The following is a 23350-nucleotide window of genomic DNA, read 5'->3' as shown; positions in this document are numbered from 1 at the left end:
CTCTCAGCCCAGCTGGACCAATTCATGGACCAGTGGAAGGAGACATCCTGTCTGCAGCTGAGAGCACTGGGGGTTGTAATGGGCTTGGTGCTGCCCTGCTTCCTTTCCAGCCAGAGGCACCCCACACTCCCGCCCTTGCACCTAACTCAGCATTGTGGTGCAGTGCCCCCCGCTGGTGAGAGTGCCGCTCACTCACCAGCCTCACAAAATCGTAGGACTGGAAGGGACCTGGAGAGTTCATCTACCCCAGGACTCATGGCAGGACTAAGTATCATCTAGACCAAGGGTTCTCAAACTGGGGGTGGGGACCCCTGAGGGGATTGTGAAATTATTACATGGGGGGGGTCGTGAGCTGTCAGAGGCTTGCTGTGTGAAAGGGGTCACCAGTACAAAAGTTTGAGAACTACTGATCTCGACCATCCCTGACAGGAGTTTTTTCAAACCTGCTCCTACAAATCTCCAATGATGGAGATTCCACAACCTCCCTAGGCAATTTATTCCAGTGCTTAACCACCCCGAGAGTCAGGAATTTTTTCCTAACATCCAGCCTATACCAGCCTTGCTACAATTTAAGCCCAGTGCTTCTTGTCCTATCCTGAGAGGCTAATATCCTAAGAGGCTAATGAGAATCATTTACCTCCTGCGACAGAGAGCCAGCCACCAGATGTCCTTGGGCAGTGCCAGGGAACAGGTTACTCGCCTCAACCCGCAAGCTGCCTCTGGGGAGGGGGTGTGAATGGCTGAACTCTACCATCCAGGCAGCCCCTCCCCCCAGAACCCGGCACCACGTGGGCTGGGATTTCACCCCATTTTCACGCGGTAAATAACGGGCGCACACGGGTCAGCGTTTCTCACCTGTCAGCTTTATTCCAGGGGCAGCGACACCTCATTGCTCTGGCTTCCCTCGTATCGACACCTGTCCTGGCGCTGTGGGCCGTGATTAGCGCACCCAGAGGGGGAGCTACGTTCCCAGCGGGGGTTTGCAGCAGGCAAGATGGATAGGCATGGGCGGCTCCGGGTCCCCGTGACCCAGAAAGCAGTGCAGAGTGGAGCAGGCTGGTATATGGGCACCCACGACAGCCTCCCACCCCGCCTGTCAGCAAGGCACAGATAGCCGCCGCCACATGGGGCACGAGCTGCCTGGGCACAGTGGTGCAGGGAGGCTGACAGCTAAGCAAGGGGCAGTGGTGCTGGGCATCATGGGCAGGCGATGGCAGCCTCAGGCCACGCTGCCAATGAGCAGGGATGCAAAGGGACCTGGTGAGATGGGATCGAGCAGCCTGGGCCAAAGCCAGGGGTTCTCAACCTGGGGGTCGCGAGGTGTCAGCCTCGCACACGGGGTCACCAGAACAAAGCGTTTGAGAACCCCTGACCAGAGCGGTGGGCACTTCGCCCTCTGGGGGCAGACAGCGCAGCTACAGCTTGTTATACAGCAGAGCCCCTGCTCTGGGTCCCACCCAGGGGAGAGGGATTGCCCCGGAAGCTGAAGACAGGGCAAGGGCCCAGGGACCTGCTCTGGGGTCCTCTGTTTGGTCTCAGTGCAGGGTGGTCCCACAGGGCGAGAGGCTGAACGGCACCTGCAGCAGGGCAGAGTGCAAACCCCCTGGAATGGGCTCTGAAAAGACCCACAGGAACTGGCCTTCTGCCCTCATGGAATGGAGTCTGGCCTGGCCCTCCACCTGCAGCGCCTCCCATAGCGGGGTCCCAGCCTGGATGGGGCTTTCTGGACCCCTCCCCCCTGCGACATTTTCTTTGGTCCAAGCCCTGGGCTGCACCTGGCCTCTCCTCCCGCTGCAGGATGCTATAATTTGCTGTAGATGAAGTGCAGCAGCTTCTCCAGCTGGCTGTCCAGGGAGAGCTCGTCCCCGTCGTTGGTGATGACCCAGTCGAAGGTCACGCCCTGGTCCAGGCCACACTCGGACTCTGCGTTGTCCACCCCTGGAGAGGAGCAAACCCAGAGATGTGAGCTCCCTGCAGATGAACTGGGGCAATGGATAACCACCGTCCCCCCGACCCGGCGCTGGCCCCAGCACTCCCAATCCTGGCTGGATGGCCTTGAGCTGCAGCCACATGGGTGAGGGCACCAGCCAGAGACAGCACAGCCAGGCAAACTCTGCGGGGCCAGCCTGGAAAACGGCTCTTCCCTAGTGCTGCTCCTCCTCCAGCCTTGGCTGCTCCACACAGCTCAGCTGGGCGGGAGGAGCCAGGGGGGCAGCAGTAGCTGGGGGTGCAATACAGCCAACCCATGGGAGTTTTGTGCGGTCTCTCTTCAAGCCCCAGGAGTCAGAAAGAATCTCCACCCTCCCTTAGAGACAGAGAAGTGCCCAGACTCATGGTGTGCAGGGAAACGAGACCCGAGTGTGACTGAAAGGCTGAGGCCGCAAGGCGAAGACCCGAACCGCCCCCACACCTCAGCATTTGCTGGTGCCTGGCTCGTGATGGCTGAACTCGGGGCAGAACCTGGCAGTTCTCAGTCGTTGTCGTTACCCCAAGCCGGTGCCACTCACCCACTATGAACACCCAGTTCCTCCTCTTCCTCGTCTCCTCCGTCGCGACCACCCGCACCAGCTGCACCGTGGCCCCGTACACGTCCTGGAACCACTCCACATCCGACAGGCGCCGCGTGTCACTCACCACCTGCGCGGGGAAGGCGACGTCACGGGTGGGCTGCCGGCAAAGGGGAGTGGCTCCTAGTTGCCCCTCTCCCTGGCTGGCCCCCTCCTTACCCAAACGGGCTGCGTTACACCCTCCACCACGATCCTGCAAAAGAAGCCTGGGTCTGTGTTGCGTTTCTCCTCCCCCCAGCGGATCATGTCCTTCCGGTAGGTCTCTTTGTAATCGCTGGCGTCCAGCAAGCGCTGGAAATCCAGCCCATGCTCCTGCAGAGAGAGAAGAGGTGGCCCTGAGCCTGGGCTCAGCTGCTCTGGGTGCCTCCGGGGCCGCAGGGGGGGTGGCAGGGCAGTACCTTGGCATACTGCTCCTTGAGGGGTCCCGACAGCTGGAGGATGGCGCAGACATCTGGCCCCAACCTGCCAGAGGGAGGCACAAGGGGTTGGAGGGTGACGGGCAGTGGCCCCGATTCCTGCCAGGCCCACGGAAGAGAGAGATGCATTTCCCCCCTACCCCAGCAGTTCTCAAACGTTTGTCTTGGGGACCCCTTTCACACAGCAAGCCTGAGTGCCACCCCCCTTATCCATTTAAAACATCCATATAAACACTGGAAGCAAAACAGGGTTTGGGGGTGGAGGCTGACAGCTCACAACCCCCCAGGTAATAACCTTGCGACCCCCCACTTTGAGAATCTTTGCCCTACCAGCACCCCGGTGGTGGAGCAGCTGGGGCTGCTGCCAAGTCAGAGCCTCACCCTGATCGGGGGGGGGTGCCCCTGCTGCAGGTGGGGGGGCCTCCCCAGGGCCGGACTGCGGCCAGCAAACCCCCCCCGAGCCTTAGACCCCCATTACCACCCGATGGGCGTCCCGATACAAGCACCTTGGCTTAGGTGCCCTCACTGCTCCCGCCCCTCGTGCTGCCCCAAATCCCCGCCCCGGCTCCTCCCTCCGCTCCTGAGCTGCGTCACGCCACCAAGGCCTCCCCCGGCCTGGATCGCCGCGAACTGAGCCACCCCCAGCCCCCTACTCTTCTCCCGGCCCGGTCCCGGCTCCCCCCAAGCCTAGCTCCCCACAGCCGGTCCCGGATCCCCCGGTCCGGTCCGGGTCCGGTCCCTGCTCCTCCGTCCGGTCCGGTCCGGTCCGGTCCCTGCTCCTCCCCCCGTCCGGTACCGGTTCTGTATTTCCTCCGCCACGAAGTCCTTGCCCGACTTCCTCTTGCCGCTCAGCAGCAGCACCAGCCGCGGTAGCCCGGCCATGGGGCTCTGACACCCCCGCCCGCGCAGCGCACGTGGGCCCGCCCGGGACAGACCATCCGGGCCGGGGGGGACAGAAGCCGGACTCCCCTGCGTGGATTCGAGCAGCCGGAAGCCCCCCCCTCGGGCCCGCCGTGGTACAGTCCGTTTTCACCCTGCCGCCCACGTGGTGAAACCCAACCCGACCCCCCCCCCCCCGCTGGACATGGGCCGACCCATCCCAGGTGCTGCTGCCCACGCGGGGGAGCGCTACCACTGCGCGCAAGAGAGGAGACAATTATGCATCCCGGAAAGGGGCGGATCCCTGCCCCCTCCGGAGCCCACCTCCCCCAGCACAGCGCCCCCTACTGAGCCCTGCCCCATCCTGAGCCCCCCTCCCCCCAGCACAGCGCCCCCTACGGAGCCCTGCCCCCTCCTGAGCCCTACCCCCTCCCCCCAGCACAGCGCCCCCTACTGAGCCCTGCCCCTCCTGAGCCCCCCTCCCCCCAGCACAGGACCCCCTATGGAGCCCCTGACGCCCCAGCACAGCACCCTCTCCTGAGCCCTGCCCCCTCCTGAGCCCCCCTCTCCCCCAGCACAGCACCTCCTGTGGAGCCCCCAGACCCCCCCAGCACAGCACCCCCTGTGGAGCCCTGCCCCCTCCTGAGCCTTCCTCCCCCAGCACAGCGCCCCCTACTGAGCCACCCTAGCACAGAGCCCCCATGGAGCCCCCTGACCCTGCAGCACAGTGCCCCCTCCTGAGCCACCCTCCCCCGCAGCACAGCGCCCCCTCCTGAGCCCCCCACCTCTGGAAGCTTCTTCCACCACCACGAGGGCTAGAAACTTACTTTTTCTTTACAGGGGGAGGCTGAAGCCGGGGGTCTGTCACTGCAGTGCAGCCAGATGCTAAGGGCCCCTGCCAGGGCTGGGCCATGATGCTCTGGTCCCCTTGTGCCGGGGACTCCGGGGTGGCTGCAGCTCCCTGCCCATCTCAGTCCCAGCAGGGCCTAGCTCCAGCTCCAATGGCCCTGCCCCCTGCCGAGGCAGCAGAGCCATGGGGCAGCCCTTTAAAACCAGCCACAGCTGTGGAGTGTCCAGCTGCAGCCCAGGGCAGCCACAGCGACCCCCATGGCTCCAGCTAGGTGCCGAAAGCAGCCGCCCAGTGCGGCCTGGAGAGCAGGGGCAGGCGCCGGGGCCACGGGATGGGAGCTGATCAAGGGCAGCAGAAATGAGGCTTCCCCACACGAAGGGCCACTGGTGGTGAGAAGCCTCAACCCTGGGGCGTGTCCAGGGAACCCCCAGCCCATGGAGCTAGGAGGAGCCAGCTGTCCCTAAACCCCAGAGGACACCAGAGCTGGGGAGCCAGAGCAAAGGGCCCGACTTACAGGGAGGGGGAGAGCTCTGGCCTGGGGGGCCAGGCTGGACGCAGGAATCCCTGGGTGGGCTCTCTGGCCTGGGCTGTACGGTGCGGGGTGGGGTGGAAGACGACAATGGGCTCTGCTGGGCTGACATGGGGCAGGCTGGCCTGGGGCCCACGGGAGCGGAGGGCCTGGGAGTGGTGAAAGAGGCGTCTCACCGGGCATTGCCTGAGCCATGACTGGCTCTGGCATCATTTCCTGGGCTCCATCGCCAGTCCCCCAAGGAAACGGGCCCCACGGCAGCACTGCCCAGCGAACCATGTGGACGGGTGGGCAGGGTCCTGCCAACCCTTGGAAGCTGTCCCCCCCCCCCAGCACCCCACGGTGCACATAGTCCCGCCCCACTCAACAGTGGCCAGCCTCAGGAGCTTCCCAACAGCAAGTTTATTTGTTTCTAGCAAAGTGCAACATCACACGCGGGGCAGTTAGTGCCGAGGGCGCCTGGGTGGGGAGCAGAGAGGGAGCCCCACGTGGCCCTCCAGAGAGCGTGGGGGGGGATCGGGCATGACTCGATGCCAGGGATGGCAGTGGAGTGGGCACGAACCCAGGCCGCAGCAGGGGGACATCGTTACCAACCAGCAGGTGGGTGCATGTGGGAACTCGGTCCCCACAAACCCAGCCCTGGTCTCATGCCAGGGAAATCAGAGGCCCCTTGGCACCTGGAAGGGACAGAGCAGATGGCAGGGTGCTGTGGGGAGCCCCATGGCACAGTACCAGGGGAAGGTGCAGGCTGTGGGCAAAGCATTCAGGGCCCCTGCTGTCCCAAGAAAACCCCTTAATGCCCCCCATCCCTTTCTCACGGCTCAGCCCCCCCAACTCAGCCATGGGAAGGGGCCCCTCTGCCTGACGGCAGGCACAGGGCATCAGCTGCATTGGCATCTCACTGGGGTATGCTGTTTGCAGAGCTGGTGCGCTGGGCAGGGGCTGACGGCTCTGATCAAACTCTGGCCGTATGGATTTAGAGGGGGCACGACCCTGCTCTGGCATCACCTTCCCCCAGGGGTCACTCCCTCCCAGCCCCCACTAGCCTGGGACATGGCGCAGCAGAACGAACATCGTGTCCCTACAGGGCTCTGGCTGCTGCCCCTACACACTACAGGGCTGGCTGGGGCCCGGCTGGGCTGGCGCCGCCTTCCCAGCTCTAGCCTTTGTCAGGCGGGCTGTTCTCCTTCCTGCGGGGGCCGTCCCTGTCCCGTGGGGGGCCATGCCCACGGCGCTCCTTGCTCTGCTGCTTTGCACACCGCCCCTCTCTCTCCTTCCTGGCGAAGCTGCAAGTCCAAACGCATGGGGTGGGTTAGCAGGGAGCAGAAAGGGCAATGCCCCCCGGCCTCCCCGTCTCTCTCCTCCTCCCGCCCGCACACACCGGGGAGCCCCGGCTCCCCTCCCCTGCATGCACAGAGCCACCTCCACCGCCCCTGCTACCAGGGCTGACGGTGCCACGTGCCCACCTGCGGTAGGGCCCGGATGGGGAGTGGAAAGGGGGCAGGCTCACCCGTCCTTGTCGTAGGGCCCGGGGGGAAGGGGGCAGCGGGAAGGGGGCAGGCTCACCCGTCCCCGCCGTAGTGCTGCAGCACATACTCCTCGAAGTCATCGGCTGCCTCCTCGTTGCCCTGCTCCTGCTCCGCCAGCCCCTCCAGCAGCTCCTCCACGTCCTCCATGAAGTGGCGGAAGTGCAGGTGGTCGTGGGTGAAGGTACCGTCGCTGGCGAAGGCGCCATCTAGCTGGGCTGCCAGCCCCGCGTAGTGCTGCCCCCAGCCCAGCCCGGCCATGTAGCCCTGCAGCAGCTGCAGGAACTGCCCCTTCTGCACCGGTGCCAGCTCGGCTCCGAACAGCTCCAGCCCCTCCTGGCGGGCGCAGTCAGCCACGCCGGTGCAGCCCTGGGGCGCCCGGTACCGCTGCAGGCGGAGTGGCTCCCAGAAGACGTTGTGCTCGTGGGGCCCCTGGAGCACCCCCTTCCCACCGCCCACCCGACGCTGCCCGTTCTGGTCCTTGGCCGGCTTGGTGTCCCGCAGCCCCTGGCGCCTGTGGGGCTCGGGCTGCTCCTGGCGCTTTGGGCGCTTGGCACCATCCTGCTCCCTCCTCTCCCTGCCCCCTGGGTCCCCGTGCCGGCGCCTCCGCTCCTCTCTGGTCTCCTGCCTCTTGTGCCACCCACCCTCCTTCTTGTCAGCTTTGGGTGGCTCCCGCCAGAGGGGGCGGGATGGCTCCGTGGCCCCTCTGCCTTCCCGGCTGCGCCCCGCGCTGTCGGTCTGTTCCAAGCTCTCTGCCCGCTGCAGCTCCTGTGCCAGCCGCTGCTCCACGCCAGCCAGCTCCACCAGCAGCTGTTGCGTCCCACCTGAGCCCTGGGCTCGCTGCAGGGCCTCCTCCAGCTCCCGCCGCACAGAGCCCAGCAGCCCACGCTGCCTGGCCAGCTCCTGGTGCAGCAGCTGCTCCTCGCGGGGCCGCTCTGCAGCCAGCCCCTGCCTCGGCTGCGGGGTCTCGGCCGCACCCTCCCGCTCCAGGCCCTGCAGCTGCTCCCGCAGCTCCCGCAGTTCAGCCTGGGCAGAGCGGTGAGCCTCAGTGAGCCGTGCGTTCTCCCCTGCCAGGCTCTGCTGCTGGGAGCCGACCGACGCCTTCTCCCCCTCGCTCTTCTGCAGCAGGGCCTGGAGCTCGTCTTTCTGCGCCTGCGGACACCGGGGGGGGGTCAGGACAGACGGGTCCAAGCCTGAGGGAGGCAAACCGCCCCCTGGCTGACCCAGGGCACTGCCCAGTAACTCACCCCCCAGTGCCCCCTGCCCATATCTGCTCTGCCTATTGGTTAGGTTCCTCCCACCCAGATACAGCAAATGGTTCGAGCTCTGTCCACACGTCCCCCCAGCACAGGCTGGAATTGCCCTGGGAGCTCAGCCGGGGGGCAGCGGGTGCTGGCCAGGGGCCATCCCAGCGCACAGAGCAGGCGAGCCGGTCACAGACATGGCAAGGGGCGACGTGTCTGCAGGGCGATACACAGAGCTGGCTCCCGGGCACCACACAGACCTGCTGCGGCTCACCCCGAGGCAGCTGAGCGCCCTGGCCCTGCTATGAGCTGGCTCTGCCCTTGGCCGAGAGCTACAGCACAGACAGGATATGATGCAGCCAGTGCCCCTGTGGGGCCTACCCCAAAGCACCCACCTGCAGCTCCGCCTGCATGAGCCGGATGTCCTGGTTCTCCTTGGCCAGCTTGTCCAGAAGCAGGCTCATGGAGTGCAGGCTCTGGGGGTCCCCAGCCGTGTCCAGCGGGGGCTGCTGCAGCCAGTCCTGCGAGCGAGGGTAAAAAAGCTCGACTCTGTGACTGTACCCAGGCATGCGAGAGCTAGGATGCCAGGGTTCCCCTCCCAGCTCTGCCCCAGCCCACCCTTATGCCTCCCTCTTTGTCCTCAGTTTCCCAGCAGGATGGGGCCAGCGGGTGGCAGACCTCACTGCGGCGCTAGCTACCCCAGGGGTGGGAGGGATCTCACGGCGGTATCCCCTGTGTGTCTGGGAAATGAAGGCAAGGATTGCTTGGGCTGCATTTCCAAGGCCCCTGCTCTCCCCAAAGCCCAATGCGGGGACACCCCCCTTGTTCAGCAGTGGGGTGCCAAGTAGTCTCAGGCCTGGAGACCTCCCCTCGCCCACATACCTTCACGCCAGCAGCCAGTGGCTGCTGCTCCCCATCTGGGATTTCCCCGGGATCCATGCTCTCCATGGAGGCCTGGCAGGAAGGAAGGGGAGGAGATTTGAACAGCCGGGCTGGTCTGTGTCTCAGCAGCTCCACCACAGGGGTCGGGGGGTGTCAATGACACGCCCCCCCATCCCCCAAGCGGGGAGTCTTGGGGTCGGAGACAGGCGGAGGCCCGGCAAGCGGGGCTGGAGCAGCGCGGCCTGGCCAGTGAGGGGGAGGCCCCCCCAGTACTTACCATCCCCAGGTCGTAGATGGCACCTGGGGAGAGAAGTAGATGGTGAAGACGACGCCGGCGTCAGCCCCCATCTGCCCCCAGCAAGACGCAGGGCCTCACCTCACGTAGCTGGCCAGGAGCCCGATGGCCAGTAGCGCCAGCACGCCCGAGAGGCATGAATTCACACTGAGCCCGCTCTCCCCATCACCGGCTGCCTCGGCCCCACAGCGCTCAGCAGGGCCCCATGGAGCCTGGCGTGAGTCCCGCGCTGCTGCCGGCGCAGACCCTCGGCATCATCCTCGCTGCTGCTCCCCTCCTCCACCAGCTCCCCTGCAGAGAGTGAGAGGAGCCCACCAAGAGCGCCTCAGGGAGCCCCACCCCCACTGAGCCAGGCCCCGCCCCCAGATGCTCAGCCCCACCCCCACTGAGCCAGGCCCCGCCCCCGGACACTCAGCCCCACCCCCACTGAGCCAGGCCCCGCCCCCAGATGCTCCACCCCACCCCCACTGAGCCAGGCCCCACCCCCCACCACATTCAGACCAGCCCCCTGCTAAGCAGCCCCCACCATTGAGCCATGGTTCCCTCCCACACTCTCTCTCCCCTGAGACAAGCACCTCCTGAGCTGGGGCCCCACAACACTCAAGACAGGCTCCCCACTGAGCTCTCTGCAGAGGGGTGGGGCTGTGCACCAGTCTCTGTGGGTGAGTCCTGCACAGCACCCCTGTGGCCCAACCCTGGAGCCTGTCCCTGGCGCCACCCAGTGACTTGGGACCCACCTGCTCTGCCAGTGGGCGCGGAGCCCGGGGTGTTGGTGTCAGAGCCCAGCTCGGGGCTCTCGGAGCATGGCCACTTCCTGCGCCTAGGATCCATGGCGCCTCGTGGCCCAGTGACACCAAGGCCTGGGGGAGGCTGCTGGGCTTGGGATCTCCTGGGGATACTCCTCAGAGGCCTGGGGACAGAGCGACACTGTCAGGATCCATGTGCAGCCCACCCCCATGTGGTCCCCTCCCAGGACGCAGGCAGGGCACCCTGGTCCCAGCAGGCAGGAGCCCGCCGAGAGACCCCGGGTGGGCTGCATGCCTGGCTAGGCTAGCACCTCCCCCATCACGACAAGGCAGCTTGGGAGCTAGCTCTAGACTCCGACCGCCGACATCAGGGATTAATTAGTTATGATGCATCCTGGCCTCGTTACCTAGGCGGCCAAAGCTAACACCCCCCTTGCCGGGGGACGGATCTGAGCAATCTAACGGCCCCATAACTACAAATCCAGTTGCAGGGCTATAATTCCACCCGTGTCTGCTGTTGCCCAATCTGGTGGGTGCAGGGATCGGGAGCGAGCCTGGATCCCCCGCGTGCAGCTGAGGGCCATGTTCAGGCACTACTAGCTAATGCACCAGACAGCACCAACTCTGACCGACGTCCATCTCCTTGTAACTCTCTCCTGTGGGCAAGTTCCCTCTAATTTTTGACAAGGGCCGTGCGTTGCAAAAATTTCTTCTGTGCAATTGTTGTGTGGGTGGTGTTTCGCCCTGTGCCCGGGGGTTTAGGATCCATGTGCACGCGCACGCGCACACAGCTTAGCAGGAACCGTGCTGCGGATGCTGGGTCCCTTACAGGTCCAGCCAGCACCGGAAGAAGCATGCGGTTTGGCTGGTTGGTCAGTCTGTACTGATTGAGCTCTCTGAGTCGATGTACTTAGATGAACAAAGAGCCGGTTCAGGGGGTGACTTGATCCCCGTCGAGGATCTACTGGAACAAATATTAAATCAGGGGCTCGTCCATCTAGCAGAGGAAGGCTAACCGGAGCCAATGGCTGAGGAGTGAAGCTAGACAAATCAGACTGGAAGTCAGGTGTAATATTTAACTGTGAGAGCAATTAACCATTGGAACAACTGACCCAGGTAGTGCTGGGTTCTCCACACCGAGTGGCTGGTTTTTCTAACCGCTCTGCTCTAGGGATCACTTGGGGGGTGGGTCTCTGGCATGGGAATCTGTGACCCCTCCCTCAGTAAACGTACCTTGATCTCAGCCTCCTCGGGACTGGGGGCGTGTTCAGTTGGGAGCCTTCGCTCTTCCTGCCAGGAGAGGTGCTGGCTGGGGAGAGACGGCCTCTGTTAGCATCCAGCCGCCAAGAGGGAAGCGAGTGGGGAGGCCAGCTTGTCCCCAGTGCCAGGGGAGGGGGATGGATCTAGGGCCCCTCTTGCCCAATGCAGAGCCCTGCTGGGCACCTGAGGAAGCCCTGCACCCCTTCCGCCCCCAGCCAAAAGGGGCCCAGGGATCCTCCCCCTCAGCCCAAAGTGGAAGAGAGAGCTGAGAACCCAGCCAGGAGGCCAGAAGCAACCCATGGGGCCAGGGATGCGCCTGTGTCAGGCAGTGAGCCGGGGGAGCTGGACAGGAAGATGAGAGGAAGAGGGACTGGGCAGGGCGAGAGGGCTGGCGGGGAGCTGGGGGCAGACGGTGAGGGGGCTTGGCAGGGCAGGAGGGCTGGATGGGGGGAAGCCGGAGGCAGACAGTGAGGTGGCTGGGCAGGGCAGCGGGGCCGGGGGGGGGAAGTTGGAGGCAGACAGCCAGGGGGGCTGTGCCATGCAGACTGGCTGGAAGACAGGGACAGACAGCCCAGGGGCTGGGTAGGGCGGGGTGGGGGGGCTGGGCAGAGGGAAGCCAGGGGCAGACAGCCGGGGAGCTGCACTAGTGGGGCTCATCCCATATCTGCTCCGTTCATGCGCACCCTCGGTGTGGTGCCCCTTGGGGAGGGTGTGTCCTGCTGGCTCCTCGTCTGCTGGTGTCTGGGTGGCTGCGCCCAGCTTTGGGCCCACGGTTTCCACGGGAAAACCCTGGAGATACAGAGGGCTGGTTACCTCAGTCCCTACCCGCCCCCCGGTGCTGCCCAGGCCTAGCCCAGCCCTGCCCCGCCCTGCCAGGAACAGGGGGCAGCAGGGAAGACCCTTGGATGCTGAAATGAGAGTTCTTGGGTTTCAGATCCCCACCCCCGCTGCCCCCTGGGATGTGTTTGGGGCCCACGGTTTGGGCCTGGACCCCGTACTGCCACAAACCCAAGGGGGGGCACAACGACACCCCTTGCCCAAGGGCGGGCAGCTTGGAGTCTCCCAAGACCCCTGAGCAGGAGGCAGCAGCTGCTCCCCTCGCCAGAGGGGCAGGGATTTAGGGAGCGCTGGTAAAGGGGGTCTCAGCAGCTGGGTGTTCAGCAGAGGCCAGGGAAAGCCCCCTACCCCCGAGGACCTCTGCACCCCAGGCCAGCGGGAGAAGGAGCAAGAACCGAAGAGAACAGCTTGGCCAGGGCAAGTTCTGGGGCCCCCCCCCTTGGTACATCTCCACCCTGCAGCCCAGGGTCTCGTCCTGTACCCCAGAGCCTGCGATCACCCAGCTGTTATCCGAGTCCCGCGAGTCCGAGTTCTCAGCCATTCCTGCTCCAGTCCCAGGACAGCCTGGATCCCACCTGCAGGACAGAGGGTCAGTGCTGGGCAGCCAGCAGGGACCTGGCTGCAGCGACCTGGGACTACGGCCAGGCCAGCGTGTGAGGCCAGAGGAGAGACACTGCTCAGAGCACATTGGACAGGGACTTTGCCTGGCTCTGGGTACCCAGCTGAGGCTCTGCCCTGGGTGATTTGACTTGCAAAGCAAAATTTGCAAATGGAAACAAAGAGATCTTCAGGCCCTGTTTCCGTGCAGCTTGGCCTCGCAATGGGAGCGGGAAGGCCGTGTTCCCACCGCTGTGCGACACAGCTCCAGGCCAGACGGGAGCCAGGGAGAGACCCCAGCCCTGCTCTAACCACGGCTTTATTTCCCACCCGAGCTGGGAACAGAGCCAGGAGGCTGAGCTGCCAACCCCACCTGCTCTCACTCCCAAATTAGTCCCCTCTTCTTGCAGGGGTCGTGGGGTCAGGGTGCCTGCACTGGGAGGGGCTCAGATTGTGCCCCCCGTGCAGGTTTGGCAACCGTATGATAACACGACCCCTGGTCCCCCAGCCGGCACGGTGGGAGGGCAGCCTCATTCCCCGGGCAGGTTCTGAGGGCTGGAGATCAGGGGAAGGGGCAGGGAGTGAGCCAGCTGCCGCATTCCCTGCCCAGCTGCCAAGGAGCCCCGCGCCACCCCCAGCTGGCACCGGACATGTGTATGAAGCCCCAGGCCTCGACGACAGCTGGCAGCCCAGAGAAGGGGAGGGAGTCCAGGTGCCAGCTCCTCAGACTCGGGCTGGGACTGGAGCTCCTGGTGATTCTAGAGAGAGGGGTCACTCCCCATTGCCCGTCCTCCGAGTTCCCTGCCCCTGGGGCTCTTGGGGATTTCACCCAGGAGCTTCCTTCCCACCCAGAGCAGACCTCACTCCAACTTGCACGGCAGTGAGTCCAAAGCCAACTCCATGACATCACAATTTTCCATGACAATAAGATGAAGTCACACAGTTTTGGTTCACATAAAAGAAAGAGCTGGGCTGGGAGGGAGCCCTTAATAGACACAAGCAGGACAATGTGGCAAGCAGGACAGTGGGGGCTGGGAGCCAGGACTCCTGGGTTCTATTCCTGGCTTTGCTGCCACAGACTCACTGTGTGACCTTGAGGGAGTTCCTTCCCCACCATGTGCCTTGGTTTCCACATTAGTACGATGGGGATAAAGATCCTGCCCCTGTCCTGGGGCAGGTGTGAGGTTTGGGCTCTCCCACTTCAGCACCAGCCCAGGGGAGCACAGAAGAATCCTGGCTGCAGCATGCCCTCTCCAGCCTCGCTCTCCCAGGGCAGGTCACTGAGTTCTCAAGAGAAGCAAGAAGTGCCCCAAGGTGAGGAAAGGAGGAAACCGCTGCAGGTAGATGAGACCCAGCTGGGCCCTGCAGAATGGGGGTGCTGCCTGAGGGGCTCACGGCCCAGCCCCTGGGTGACTCAAGAGGGTCTACAGCAGTGGTTCTCAAGCAGGAGTCCGAGCCCCTGGGAGCCGCGAGCAGGTTTCATGGGTTCTCCAAGCATGGCCAGCGTTAGACTAGCTGGGCCCAGGGCAGAGAGCCGAAGCCCCACCGCATGGCCCTGAGCCGCCCCACCACCCAGGGCTGAAGCCGAAGCTGACAGATGTAGCTTCATGCGGGCCCCTGTGGCATGGGGACCCAGGCAATTGCCCTGCTTGTTACCCCCTAATACCAGCCCTAGCTTTTGTATGCAGAAAACCAGCTACTGTGGCATAGGTGGGCTGTGGAGTTTTTATAGCATGTTGAGGGGGCCTCAGAAAGAAAACGGTTAAGAATCTCTGGTCTACAGCACAGCCGCAAGCATGAGCCAAGCTTCCTGGAGAGCTGCCTGGGGCACCCGTCTCCCCACACTGTCCTGTTCCCTACACAGCCCCCACCCTGCATTCCCCACGGCCCAGCCCCTGCCTCCCCTCCCCCTGCCAATCCCCATGCCAATGACACCAGTTGCAACATGGGAAAGTGACACTGGGGAGCTATTTTTAGCTGCTTTTAATGCAGTTTAGCAGGTGGAAGCAGAGGCGATGACGCTTCATCTGCCCAGCGACTCCATGGGGACAGGACAGCTCCAGCTCAGCACGACGGGCCCCTGGCACGGCTGGGCAGGGGGAAGGGGGTGCCATTCTGTCTCCTGCTCCCCGGGTGCTGCACAGCAGCCATCTCTGCTGGCAGCGCCTCACAGGAAGGAAGTGGCAGAAATGAGTTTATCGGAGCCGTGCGGGTGAGACTCCCTCCCCAGGGAAGCCATGGTAATGGAGCTGGTGCACTGGGGGAGCGATGTGGGGCAGCAGCACAGCCCCAGGGGCTAGCACAGGGCCCGGGCAGGGGCAGAGCGGAAGAACCTGACCCTCGGACGAGACTCTGCTGTAATGTGGAAGGCCTGGCCCAGCGAAGGGAGCCCACAGCCGCACTCGCGCCAAGGGCACCGTCGGGCATCTTGGCCCGACCCTGCTGCAGGGCACTTACAGGGCCCTCCATGAGCTGGTGAATCGAGGGGGCCCCTAGCTAAACTCACCCAGTGCAGGGTTCTCGGCCTTACAGGACCCCCGCTCCCAGCCAGCCCCTCTGCCCACTTGCAACAGGACCCCAGGCTGAGAGCACCAGGCCTGCAGGCGCAGATCCCCCATGCTCACCCCATTGGGCTGCATGCCAGGGCCCACCCAGCTCGGGCTCAGCCACTCGCCCAGACTATCCTGCACCCGCCGGTGAAGGCACCCAACCCCCCTGGGTCCTCTCCGAGCACCAGCGCCCCCGCCGCGCCCCTGGCCAGGCCAGAAGGGGGCTGCCCTGGGAACGGGGCGATGGCACCAGTGGGACCTGCGACACCCCAACCTCAGCCCCCCGGGTCTCCGCTCCCCGCGGCCTCACTGACCTGCTCCGGGCTGGCGGGGGCGCGGCGCCGGCGGGGGGGCGGCTCGGGCTCCCGGAGGGTCCCGCCGCCGGCGCGTGGCAGCAACTTTGTATCAAACTCCGCCAGCTCGCCCCATTCCGGGCGGGGGAGGGCGCACGTGACCTGCGCAGCCAATAGCAGCCACCCCCTGCTCCCAGCTGTCGGGGGGGGGGCAGTGAGGCGGAGACAGGGACCCCCCCCCGCCCGCTCTGCCCCGCCCCGCCCCTTGGAGCCCCCGGCGCTCGGGACGGGGCCGGCCCTGGCACGACCAACCCCTCAGCCCCCGGCCCGGCCCCGTGGGGTTCACGGCCCTTTCCCCCCCCCCCCCCGCCGGCTTCCCCGCCCCCCGGTCTCCCGGCTCCCCAGGCTCAAGCCCCCCTCGGCTTCCCCAGGCTCCCCCGCAAAGCCCCCGCGGGCGAGGGGGGCCGAGAGGCCGCCAGGCAGCGAGAGACCCCGGGCCCCGCTGGCGCCACTTGCCCTGCACAGGCTGCTGGCTTCGCCGCAACAAACGGGCCAGCGAACCGGGCTTGGACTCTCGGGGGCAGGCGAGACGCTACCCGGGGCCCGCCGCGACCCGCTCAAGCGCCAGCCAACGTCCCAGGCTGGGGGGCACTGCGGGCCCCCTCCTGGGAGAGGCTAAGGGAGCCGAATTTCTCAGCTACGGGGGCCCCAGTTCAGCAAAACCAACCCCCTGAAACAGTAGCCATTGGAAAAGGTTCAGAACAGGGCAACTAAAACAATTAGGGTTTGGAACGGGTCCCCTCTGAGGAGAGATAAAGAGGCCACAACTTTTCAGTTTGGAAAAGAGGAGACGAAGGGGGAATAGGATAGAGGTCTATAAAATCATGAGGGGTGTGGAGAAAGTGAAGAAGGAAAAGTTATTTACTTGTTCCCATAATAGAAGAACTAGGGGCCACCAAATGAAATGAACGGGCAGCAGGTTTAAAACAAATAAAAGGAAGTTCTTCTTCACTCCGCGCACAGTCAACCTGTGGAACTCCTTGCCTGCGGAGGTTGTGAAGGCTAGGACTATCGGAGGGTTTAAAAGAGAACTGGATAAATTCATGGAGGTGAAGTCCATTAATGGCTATTAGCCAGGATGGGTAAGGAATGGTGTCCCTAGCCTCTGTTTGTCAGAGGGTGGAGATGGATGGCAAGAGAGAGATCACTTGATCCTTACCTGTTAGGTTCACTCCCTCTGGGGCACCTGGCATTGGCCACTGTCAGCAGACAGGACACTGGGCTGGATGGACCTTTGGTCTGACCCACTATGGCTGTTCTTATGTGTCTCAGACAGACAGACAGACAGGAGTCTGATTTCAAATAGTTTTATAGCTGGACAATACAAAAAGTTTTCCTTTAATGCTCAGACAGTTAAAACGGGGCAAGACTGTGCCCCCGGTCCTGCAGAAAGCTCTGGGAGGTTAAAAACGATTACAAACCACACCAGCAATCACTTTACAAAAGGGAACAAGTCATCAAAACAGCAAAAAATTAACAAACCCAGGAGATTCCCCCAACACACCCAAGAGCAGCAGGGCCCAGCCAGCTCCAAGCCCCTCACACAGCACACAGGCCAGCTGCAGCCCTGTCCAGGGTGCCCAGCAAGGGTTGGGATGGCCCATGGCTAAATACGAGCAGCTGTTAGCCAGCTAGCAGTCCTGCATCTGGGCAATGGTGTACGCAGCTGGGTAAAGTGTGCGCCTACCAACACAGCCCCTGTGCCATGCGCCACGCTGTTCCCAGTGCTTCTGTTCTCAGCTCAGACCACTCACCCTGCCCATTCCCCACCCACAGCTCATGACAGGCCCCCACCACCAGCCTGCCCACCCCCTTCAGCCATTTGGAGCAGGAAGATCCCATCCCATCTACCAGGCCAGGCCGATGGGTTCCCCGCTCCCCACAAGAGTCTCTCTCTGCTGTAACTGGTTCCAGACAGTTACACTCCTACTCCTGGCTTGCTAATCTCACCCTGCACCACTGGTGGGAAGCAAGCTGCCCCCTGCATCGCATGCACCGGCTAAGCCGTGCGCTCAGCCCCGGGGGCTCTGCAGCTCTTGCTGACACCAGAAGCAAGCACAGGGCCCTGAATCTGGGAGTCTGTTCCAGAATCCCCGCTTTGAGTTAAAATTGTGGGAGCCGAGAGAACCTCACAAACACGACCGAGTGCAGCCGCTGCCTGCCTGAGCCCCCACAGGACCTACAATGACAGTGACTGGCCAGGCAGCCGAGGGCTGGTGATCGGAGCTGCCCGGGGAGCAGCACGGTAGGTTGGGAGCCAGGGAGACAAGCCCTGCAACAGGCTACATCCCTCGTATAGAGGGAAGGGAGGCACCTCTGTCCTGGGCTGCTGGCAACCCCAGGAAACCACCTTCACACCCACTGCTGCCTATTGTCTGCACTGAGCCCTAGCCCTGTGTGTGAGAAGGGGGGACACGAGGGACTCTCGGACAGACTGAGCTGACATTGCCATGCCGTTCAGAAGCTGCTTCCACGGGCCTGGGTCCTACTTTGCCAGAGGTGGCCTGCTCACAACATGTGCATTTCCAACCTGTGCGCCCCCCACGCTCCGGGCACAGCAGGACCTGCTGCACCTCGCGGCCCCATAGCCTGCCGCGTGTGACATAACTCACAGTAGAAAGGAGCACGCTGTGTAACCGCCCACTGGCTTTCATGGGCACCCAGGAGGCAATAGGCACCATCCAACCAATGATGAAATGGAGCAGCCCAAAGCGCGAGGACATCGAACGCTGGCTGTGGAGCCTCTTGGCCCACGTCTCCCAGCTGCTCTCAGCAGCCCCTCGGGCGGGAAGGTGACTCGTAACGAAAGCTGGGTCTCACCTAATCTGGCTCCAGGGCTGGAGCTTTACAGAAACCCACAGAGCTGTGCCTCCCAGGAGGGCAGGGCGCCGAGAGCACTGGGGCTTGGGGGGGCGGTCTCGTCGCAGATGCTATTCAAGAGCAATCAGTGACCAGGAGAAGCCACCTCGCGCCTGCAGCAGGCCCGGCTCAGCCCAGCCAGGCAGAGCAGGCTGGGCTGCGCTCCAAGGGGCCTGCATTATAGATACTCAGGACACGTGTGGAATCCCGGCTAGGCGCAAGCACGCGTGCAGGGCACCGGACGCGGCCTGGGGAAAGGAGCGAAAGCTGCCTTCCCGCAGCTCAGACGCACGCTGGCAGCACACACCCTGTGCCGCAGACCCACAGCCCTCCCCTCCGGCAACAGCACAGAGCCGAGTGCGGCTTGGGAAGCGGCAGCTATGGGGTGGGACAGACACCCCTCCCCCCCAGTGCAAAGGGCTCAGTGTGCTGGTTCTGCTACAAGCCCCTACTAGGAGACTGAGCCCTGGCTGTTCCCAGCCCTGGTTCCCAGGGGCAGGGGATCTGCAATGCTGCTCTGGGCTGAGCTCCCAGCTCTAGTGGTCACACCACAGCTCCCCCACCACCAGGACACAACCCCTGCCAGCTCCGCCCCGCTTCTACCCCATAGAGACTGCTCCAAGCATCAGCATTTGCAGGACGCCCCCTGCCCAGGGCTCTCTGTGGGACAGTCGTTTACTCTGCCCCCAGACAGAAATTCTGGCACCATTGGCTGCTCAGCTCGGCCAGTAACAGAGACCTCAGAGCCCCATTCCGGACTTCACACTCTGGGCTGGCAAGCGTGGGGTTAGGTGGGGAGGGGAGGCAGGAACTGGTCTTGCCTCTCCCTCCGATGGACGCTCTGGGTATTTTAAAGGGGCATGAGCTGCACCAGGCCCAGCCACAGAGACGAGCAAGAACAGAGAGGAAACGTTACCAAAGCCAGACACCACTCAACATCGTCTCTTGCACGCAGGGAGAGGGGTGGCTACAAAAGGGGGGGGGGGGGAGGGAGTGGCCCAAAAACCAAACAGGGACCTGTACAAGGTGCAGGTAGCACGGCCCCTCCCTAGCTGGGCCCGGTGCCCGCTCAGCCCTCATTGGCCGCCACCAGCTGCCCCATGCCCTCCCGGACGTACACTGACTGAATCTCCTTGGTCTTCAGGCAGTAGTCGCAGGCCCAGACGGCAGAGGCCTCGGTGGTGAGCAGCCCATAGGCGTTCTCCGTCATGCCTGTGCACTCCCGGTGGAACCACTTCTGGCAGGAGGCCTCGCACAGGATGGCGTCCTGGTCATCGTTCACCTCACTGCGGCAGGCCCCGCAAGGGTACACCAGGCCCGGCGGTGGCTGGTGCCCAGAGTTGCCAGGCGCCTTGCCGGAGGGCGGTAGGCTGTTAGCTTCGGGGGTGCTGCTGCTCCGGCTGGCGCTGCTGGGGGTGAAGCTCGGCTGGGCCCCGTTCACCGCGGCTGGCGAGCCCGAGTGCAGGTCTTGACTGAAGGTGCTGGGAGGGGGTTGAGGTTCTTCCCCCCATCGTCCCCTCCAGCCGGGAAGCCAGGGTCAGCCCCAGTGAAGGGGCTGGTGTTTGGGGGCAAGTTCTGGCTGGGCCGCTGCATGGGAGACTGTCCAAAGAGATTGGCGGGCTGACTGAATCTCTGGGCCATGGGGGGGCCGGCAGGGGGATTCAGGGCAGGCCCTGGTGCCATGTCTCCCCGGGGAGGTTGCCCCATGGTGGGGGAGATCATGGGCCCAAAGCCCCCGACTGGCCCCTGCATGAGCTGCCCTGCGGGGGGGGCTGAAGCTCTGTCCAAGAGGCTGGTTGAAGGGCTGGCTGGGAAAGCTCATGCCACCAGGCTGCACGTAGTTGGGGTTCTGGGGGGGCATGCTGAAGGCTGGGCCCATCTGGCTCGGGGCAAAGGGCGGAGGCTGCCTCCGCATGGCCTGGGGGCCCCCTCCATAGCCTGGTGGCACCTGGGATGTCATGCCCCCCTGCATGCGGAAGTTCCCAAAGGGCACAGGGTTGCCGAGGAATGGAGTAGACGAGGCCCCCAATTTAGATGCTCCAAAGTCATCTTCAAAGGGGTTGGAGGCCACCAAGTGGTCGACCATTGGAGTTGGGGGCGGGGCGAACTCCGAGAGATGGGAATAGGCAGGGCCCTGTGGGGAAAAGGAACAGGAGTCAGTGACGGGCTCATCCATGCAACAATCAGACACGTGGGACCCGGCCTGCCAGAAGCACAAGGCCCTCAGCTCCTGCTGGGGCCAGGAAGGGCCTGGGAGGAGAGAGAGCGAGCACTGGCAGGGCCAAGCCCACTAGTTCCTCTGCATAGCCTGGCAACTGACGGCATTCAGAGCAGCAGGAAGCTGCCCCTCCTGGAGCCTCATGCTACTGGGAGAGGGGAAGATAAGCCCTGGCTGGAGCAGGGACCCTGGGCTCCTAGCGCCATCTGTGTCAAAGGCATCTGAGGCACTGGGATCGTCCCCAGCCCATGGGCACAGCCAGCACTGGCTGCTTTTAAGGATGGGCACCACTGCCCATACAGCCCCCGCTGGCTATGCGCTGCTCCATGGGGGCGTGCATGTCCGTCCATCGGCCTGATGCAGGGCCAGCTCCCTTCCTCCCATAGTACAAGCTGCAGGACACTCCAAGCAGCCCCAGAGTTTGGCTCCAACCTGCTGTGGGTGGGGCTGTCTGTGCCGCCAGAACCTTTTGGGGTCTTTCCCCCAGGTGCCATGCATGCACTCGTGTCGTGGTGCTGGGCTGACCGCCTGGCCCCCATCCTTCTATCACAGGGTTTGAATGCACAGGGTCCCAGCTGTGCCCCCTACCTGAGTGTTGGATTTGCGACGTTTCTTTTCAGGGCTCTTCATTTGCAGACCTGTAAGAGGAAGCACCAGTGAGTGCAGTCAACCCTGGCATGCCCTGAAGACATCCTGTCCCCCCCATCTCCCATTTCCCCCTGACCTACGTACAGAGGGAAAATAAGGACCAGCATCTCCCCCAACCCTGTGCTCCCTGTCTCAAGCTGGCCCTACACAAAGAACAGACACCCCCCCAAACTCTCTTCTCCCATGAACCCTCCCTGTTCTCACACCCGACCTGCTCCCCCAGGGCAGGGCCTGGGCAGGCTCCAAGGCAGGGCAGCGTTTCCAGACCATTAATGATGGGACAGAAGAACTTTATGGCCTAAGAAGGTCATGGAAAACTTTCATCTAGGGAGAACAGGAGCAGCACATGGCCCCAGGACTGAGCTGCACCCATGGCCCTGCATGCACATCCCCGGTTCTCAGCCGTGTGCAGAATGGTTGGCGTCCCGGTCCAGCTCCCCCAAGAGCTCCGTTCCCCGGTGAACGTGTTCCCTTCCCCCACGAAGGGCCAGGCTCCAATTGTGTTCAGCACAACTGTTGCCTGTGCAAGCTCAACCTGTGTGCAAGAAGGGCCGGAGGGGACGGCTGCTGCACCCCGCCAGGACTTAGCTCGGCCTCTGCGAGCCGGCCCTTCCTGCGCTGCAAAAACGCCTGCCAACCACACATGTTCCACAGGCCTGCTGGGCCGTGCCCCGCTGGGAGAGGCCAGGCACAACTCAGCCCTGGGTCCGCACCAATTCACCCCCTGCCTGCAGTCAGCCGGCTTGCGCTAGCACAGCGAGGGAACGGCCAGGCCCCCTTGGAAGCACCATGGGGCAGGGACCCACGGCCCAGGCTCTCCGTGCAGAGCGCCAGACATAGGGGCCAGAAACGATGGAGCCCCCGTGGCCCTGCCCAGGGGAGAAGGGTGCCATACAGACCCCACCACCCCTCGCTACAGCCCAGCATTTACCAGTCCCACAGCAGCCCTGCCAGTGTCAGCGCCCCATATCCCTCAAAGCCCCCCCGACCCTGCCAGCCCCGCCAATCCGCCCTGCCCCAAGTCCCTCATCCCCTTTGAGTGCCCCCGCCTCCTGAACCCCCAACCACCCCCCGCCCCGCAGCCCCAGCCCCCCCGGTTACACCCCCACGGACACCCTGCCCCGCGGCCCCCCCCCCGGTTACACCCCCACGGGCCCCCCTGCCCCGCCCCGCGGCCCCAGCCCCCCCGTTACACCCCCACGAGCCCTCCGCCCCATGGCCCCAGCCCCCCCCGGTTACACCCCCACGGGCCCCCCTGCCCCGCCCCGCGGCCCCAGCCCCCCCGGTTACACCCCCACGGGCCCCCCTGCCCCGCCCCGCGGCCCCAGCCCCCCCGTTACACCCCCACGGGCCCCCGCCCCGCCCCGCCCCCAGCCCCCCCGGTTACACCCCCACGGCCCCCGCCCCGCTCTCACCCCCCTTCCCCTGCTTCCTGCCGGGCCCGCCGGGGGGCCACTGCCCGGTGGGTTGGGGGGCCCCGGCGGGGGCGGCGGGGCCGGGACTCCTCCCTCCAGCTTCTCGGGGTGCGGAGCCGCCATGGGGGGCCCGGGGCTCAGAGCCGGGGGGCCCGGGCTGCGCCATGGCTCCAGCCCGCACGCAGGGCGGCCGCGCCGGAAGCGGAAACTGGCCGGGCCCTACCACCGCGGGAGGGGGGACACACCATTCCTCCCGGGGCGGGCCCACCACTCCGTGCGCGGCCGGCGGGACAAACCATTCCAAATGGGAAAGGGGGCGCCCCGCACAGGCCTGGGATTAGACTGTTCTACACGGGGGCGGGGCTGCTGGGACAGACCATTGCGCGGACTGTTCCACACCCCGGGAGAGGGGGGGCACTGGAACAGACCATTGCGGCTCGGGGAGCCAGGCTGCTGGGGTCTGCTCCCCGCCGCTAGGCCCTCGCCAGGGGGGCCCCAGGGCTGGTGCCAGGTTCCTGAGCCCCCACCCTGGGAGCCGAGCCCCTCGCTGGGGCCCCTGCCCACGGGCACTCCCAAGCTGCGCCCTGCCTGGGGGCTGGAGGGAGGCCAAGCCCCAGGGAGCCAGGACCTGAGCTCCCCCCTTTGCCCCCACTGCTTCCCCCAGGGCCAGGCGCTCCCAG

General features: G+C 64.5%; 4 protein-coding genes across 4 annotated transcripts; 1 reads left to right on the top strand and 3 right to left on the bottom strand.

Moving 5' to 3' along the window:
* Window positions 1-844: 844 nt before the first annotated feature.
* Window positions 845-3936, bottom strand: PMVK (phosphomevalonate kinase). Its single transcript, XM_038383203.2, is given in 6 exon segments — window positions 845-1938; window positions 2508-2637; window positions 2727-2879; window positions 2966-3029; window positions 3780-3873; window positions 3876-3936. Coding segments are annotated over 6 exon segments (624 nt in total). The 5' UTR covers window positions 3922-3936; the 3' UTR covers window positions 845-1801.
* Window positions 3937-5624: 1688 nt separating this feature from the next.
* PBXIP1 (PBX homeobox interacting protein 1) lies at window positions 5625-15633 on the bottom strand. Its single transcript, XM_043501834.1, is given in 14 exon segments — window positions 5625-6527; window positions 6808-7919; window positions 8407-8532; window positions 8894-8965; window positions 9171-9194; window positions 9275-9417; window positions 9420-9479; window positions 9926-10043; window positions 10045-10098; window positions 11168-11199; window positions 11202-11243; window positions 11878-11983; window positions 12513-12606; window positions 15492-15633. Coding segments are annotated over 13 exon segments (2076 nt in total). The 5' UTR covers window positions 12573-12606; window positions 15492-15633; the 3' UTR covers window positions 5625-6400.
* LOC119848015 (proline-rich protein 2-like) lies at window positions 13771-16149 on the top strand. The gene is made up of 2 exons (XM_038383375.1): window positions 13771-13942; window positions 15161-16149. The coding sequence occupies exons 1-2, from the start codon at window positions 13771-13773 to the stop codon at window positions 16147-16149; spliced, it is 1161 nt and encodes a 386-aa protein (XP_038239303.1).
* Window positions 16150-16821: 672 nt separating this feature from the next.
* PYGO2 (pygopus family PHD finger 2) lies at window positions 16822-22854 on the bottom strand. The gene is given in 5 exon segments (XM_038383201.2): window positions 16822-19877; window positions 19880-20159; window positions 20161-20523; window positions 21196-21245; window positions 22671-22854. Coding segments are annotated over 5 exon segments (1278 nt in total). The 5' UTR covers window positions 22837-22854; the 3' UTR covers window positions 16822-19458.
* Between the last annotated feature and the right edge of the window lie 496 nt (window positions 22855-23350).

The sequence above is a fragment of the Dermochelys coriacea genome, chromosome 24 (assembly GCF_009764565.3).
Source record: "Dermochelys coriacea isolate rDerCor1 chromosome 24, rDerCor1.pri.v4, whole genome shotgun sequence".
Classification (NCBI taxonomy): domain Eukaryota; kingdom Metazoa; phylum Chordata; order Testudines; family Dermochelyidae; genus Dermochelys; species Dermochelys coriacea.
The sequence above is the reverse complement of the archived record's forward strand: the minus strand, read 5'-3'. Positions and strand labels throughout refer to the sequence as shown.